The sequence below is a fragment of the Tribolium madens genome, unplaced genomic scaffold (assembly GCF_015345945.1).
Source record: "Tribolium madens isolate multiple individuals breed KSU strain unplaced genomic scaffold, Tmad_KSU_1.1 Scaffold_71;HRSCAF=194;Tcas5.2_LG6, whole genome shotgun sequence".
In the NCBI taxonomy this organism is placed as follows: Eukaryota; Metazoa; Arthropoda; class Insecta; order Coleoptera; family Tenebrionidae; genus Tribolium; species Tribolium madens.
In genome coordinates this window covers 6,479,530-6,483,071 of record NW_025401041.1, presented here as the reverse complement: position 1 = coordinate 6,483,071, position 3,542 = coordinate 6,479,530, and the positions used below count along the sequence as shown (strand labels likewise).

Below are 3,542 nucleotides of genomic sequence, written 5' to 3'. Positions count from 1 at the left end.
TATCAATTGTAATTATTTTCCCGAGCAGAAAAAGAGGAATAGAAGCAAAAAATGAATTTAGAGATAAACTGAAAACGAAGAAGGGCATTGTTTTGAGTAGAGAGAAAGAGAACAAGAGAAAATAACTCTAATTAAGAGAAGGTATTAGCGGATGGAGACATTTTAAGCAAGAAGAAATAGAAAAAAGACCATATTGATAAATTAGGAAATATAGTAAAGAATGAAAAGGGAAAAATAATGAAAGGAAAAAAGAAATTTAGTGTAAGAAAAAGAAAGAGAAAGAGTTAGAAGGATAAGTACTTATATATGAAGAATAGAAGAAAACTGACTAGAAAAGAACAAGAAGAAACAAAAAAACAGATTACTTTTTCCACGCATAAAATAAAAACGTAGTAAAAAAGGGGAAGATAAGCACAAAAAATACAGAGAATGGATATAGAGAAAAATTGATACAGATACAAACAAACGGAGAAATTTTGAACAAGAAGAAATAGGAAAAAGAGCATAATGGTAAATTGGGAAAAATAGATGGAAGAACATAAAAGTAAACAAACAATAAAAAGAGAAAAATGATGAAGGAAAAAAGGGGTTCAGTAGAAGAATAAGTACTTAAATATGAAGAATAGAAGAAAACTGAGTAGAAAGAAAAAAGAAGAAACAACAAAAAAATAGATCAAAGACCAGCAGAAGATATTCACAAAAAATAGAGAGAATACATTTAGAGAAAAATTGAAAACGAAGAAAAGAACTGTTTTGAGTCAAAAGAAAGAGGACAGGGAAAATAACATTAACGAAAGGAGAAATTATGAATAAGAAGAAAAGGAAAAAGACCATAAGTGGAAAAATAGTAGATGGAAGAACATAAAAGTAAACAATAAAAACGGATAAATGATGAAAAACGAGGTTCACTAGAAGAATAAGTAAATAAATAAAAGAGTAGAAAGAAAAAACAAGAAACAACAAAATAATAGAATAATTTTTCCAAACAAAAAAAAAGGGGAAAAACAGCATAATATAAGCACAAAAAATAGAAAGAATGGATTTAGAGAAAAATTGAAATGGAAGAAAAGAACTGTTTTTAGTTAAAAGAAAGAGGACAGGAGAAAATAACATTAATTAAGAGAAAATAGACCATAACGATAAATTGGGAAAATAGTAGATGGAAGAACATAAAAGTAAACAATAAAAAGAGAAAAATGATGAAAGAAAAAAAGAAGTTCAGTAGAAGAAACAGGTAGAAGAATAAGCATTTAAATATGAAGAATAGAAGAAAACTGAGTAGAAAGAAAAAACAAGAACCAACAAAAAAATTGAAGAATTTTTTCCATTACAAGTAAAAAATAAAAAAGGGGAAGAGAAGCAGAAGATAAGCACAAAAATAGATTTAGGATTTAGAGAAAAACTGAAAATTAAGAGGCATAGTTTTGGGTATAGAGAAAGAGAACAAGAGAAAATAACAATAATTAAGAGGAGGTATTAGCAGAGGGAGAAATTTTAAGCAAGAAGAAATTAGAAAAAAGTCTATATTGATAAATTAGAAAATATGGTAGACGGAAGATTAGAAAGAATAAAAAGAGAAAAATAATGAAACTAAAAAAGAGGTTCAGTAAACCTGAACGCGAAGAAGAACAGAAGAATGTAGAGTAGAAAGAAAAAACAACAAAAAAAATAGAATATTTTTTTCCATTCCAAATAAAAAATAAAAACGTTAAAAGATAAGGGGAATCAGAATAAGAGAGAGTGGATTTAGAGAAAAACTGAAMAAGAAGAAAGAATCAGTTTTGTGTAGAAAGAAAGAGGACAAGAGGAAATTGTTTGAAAAGAAAAGGAATACATTTTGAGCAAGAAAAAATAGAAAAAAATCTTTTATTGATAAATTGGGTAACATCTTAGATGGAAGAACGTAAAAATTCGGAATTCGAAGAATTCGAAGTACGAGTAGAAGAAACTTGCACAGGAGATGAACTTAAACATTTAAAGAAAAAAAAATTGAAAGGAATAAAAAGGAAACAGAAATCAATTGTTCATGTTTTCATAAAACTGTTTTCCATAAAAATTAGATTTTTTATAGTAGTAGCTCACAAATTATAAAGCGAATGAAAATATGAAAATTTAGTCAATATGTCATCAATTTTCTGACTGTTTTTGCACTCAGCTTCGATATTAAAACTTCACGTTGTATAATAATACTTACCGCACTTTTAATGTAAAAATTTAGTACTTACACATGTCTTTGTGGGTGCTATTATCAGCAATCCGAAAAACGTAATCTTTGGTGGTCTCCTCCGTCTCGGAGAGAGCTGGAAGCGGCCTCCTGCGTTTATTGGAATGACTCCCCGACCGTTGCGACCACAAAGGCGGATCCAGACGCCCCCTTGGCAATAACCCCGTTTCAATGCAACTAAGAAACGCCAACATGTGCCCCCCTTTGGGGAAATGAATCGGTGGTCGTTGCACCCCATCCTGACCCACCAAAATAACAGTCCCTCCAGTTTCACTATCCTGGTGACAATGGACGTAAACAATCTCGTCGAGGCGCACTTGCAAAGCATAATCCCAAAAGACACTATGGAAAAAAGGATAAAATTATCCTTCGACGTGTTTATTTTACCTTTTATCCTGGACTTCGTCAGTGAAGCCATTCATTAATTGATTAGGCGTCCATTTGATCGTTAAACCGCTCGCTGTTTGGTGCAAACTGAGGTATCCAGGCATGGGTTGCGAAACATCCGCATTCACAGGCAATACTAGAACGTTGTTTTTGCCAAAGAGTAAAGTCGCTCGGGAGTTTTGGTGGAGACTTTCGACGTAGTCTTTGGCCAAGTGTTGAGTGTTGGTGCGATTTGCTATCGAGTCGTCGGAACTTGCGTTGAGGGAGCGACGGAAATTGAGGATGGGGCGCCGGACCGAGGGCGGGGTTGAGTGGCCACTTGAAATTCGATGTCTTTGAACCTTTGGTTTACAAAAAAAAATTATTACACCACTCCAAAATATTAAAGGAAGTTTTTTGGTGATATTTGAAAGGCTGTATCTCATCGTAAAATGGTCGTATTTAGATTTTAAAAAAATATCCGTTTTGAAGGTTTAAGTTCCTAGTTTTGAGATTTTTTGGCAATTTTTTTATGTGTTACGTTTATCACGCAATTGTAAATAATATCGCGAGGAAAAAAAACTATTTTTTTTAGTTAGGTGGGCTGGATAGCATATTTATTTACCTTTAATATGCTTTTTTATATTCTCTTTACGTCAATTTATCGCTGAGATATCTGACTTTAAATGAAAAAGAATTTTTTTGTCTTTGACCATCGATATCTCAGCAACCATTGATCACACAGAGAATATAAGGGTTGTGTCAAAAACTGGAATAAATCGACTCTTCTAACGAAAACTATAGTAATTGATAAAAATTGGTTTTTGAGTACGATGGCTTAGTTTTGAGTAGAAAGAAAGAGAACAAGAGAAAATAACAATAATTATTAAATAGAAAAAAGTCCATATTGATAAATTAGGAAATATAATGACGGAAGATTAAAAAGAATAAA

General features: G+C 31.7%; 1 protein-coding gene across 1 annotated transcript in view; it reads right to left on the bottom strand.

Annotated features, from left to right (window-relative positions):
- Nucleotides 1-3,542, bottom strand: part of LOC123009166 (small G protein signaling modulator 2-like) — a 17,847-nt gene that overhangs the window by 6,841 nt on the left and 7,464 nt on the right. Inside the window, exons 5-6 of the mRNA XM_044405291.1 lie at nt 2,612-2,952; nt 2,226-2,566 (exon numbers count right to left, since the gene is read on the bottom strand). Of these exons, the coding sequence (XP_044261226.1) occupies nt 2,226-2,566; nt 2,612-2,952 (682 nt within the window). The remainder of the gene's footprint in view (nt 1-2,225; nt 2,567-2,611; nt 2,953-3,542) is intronic.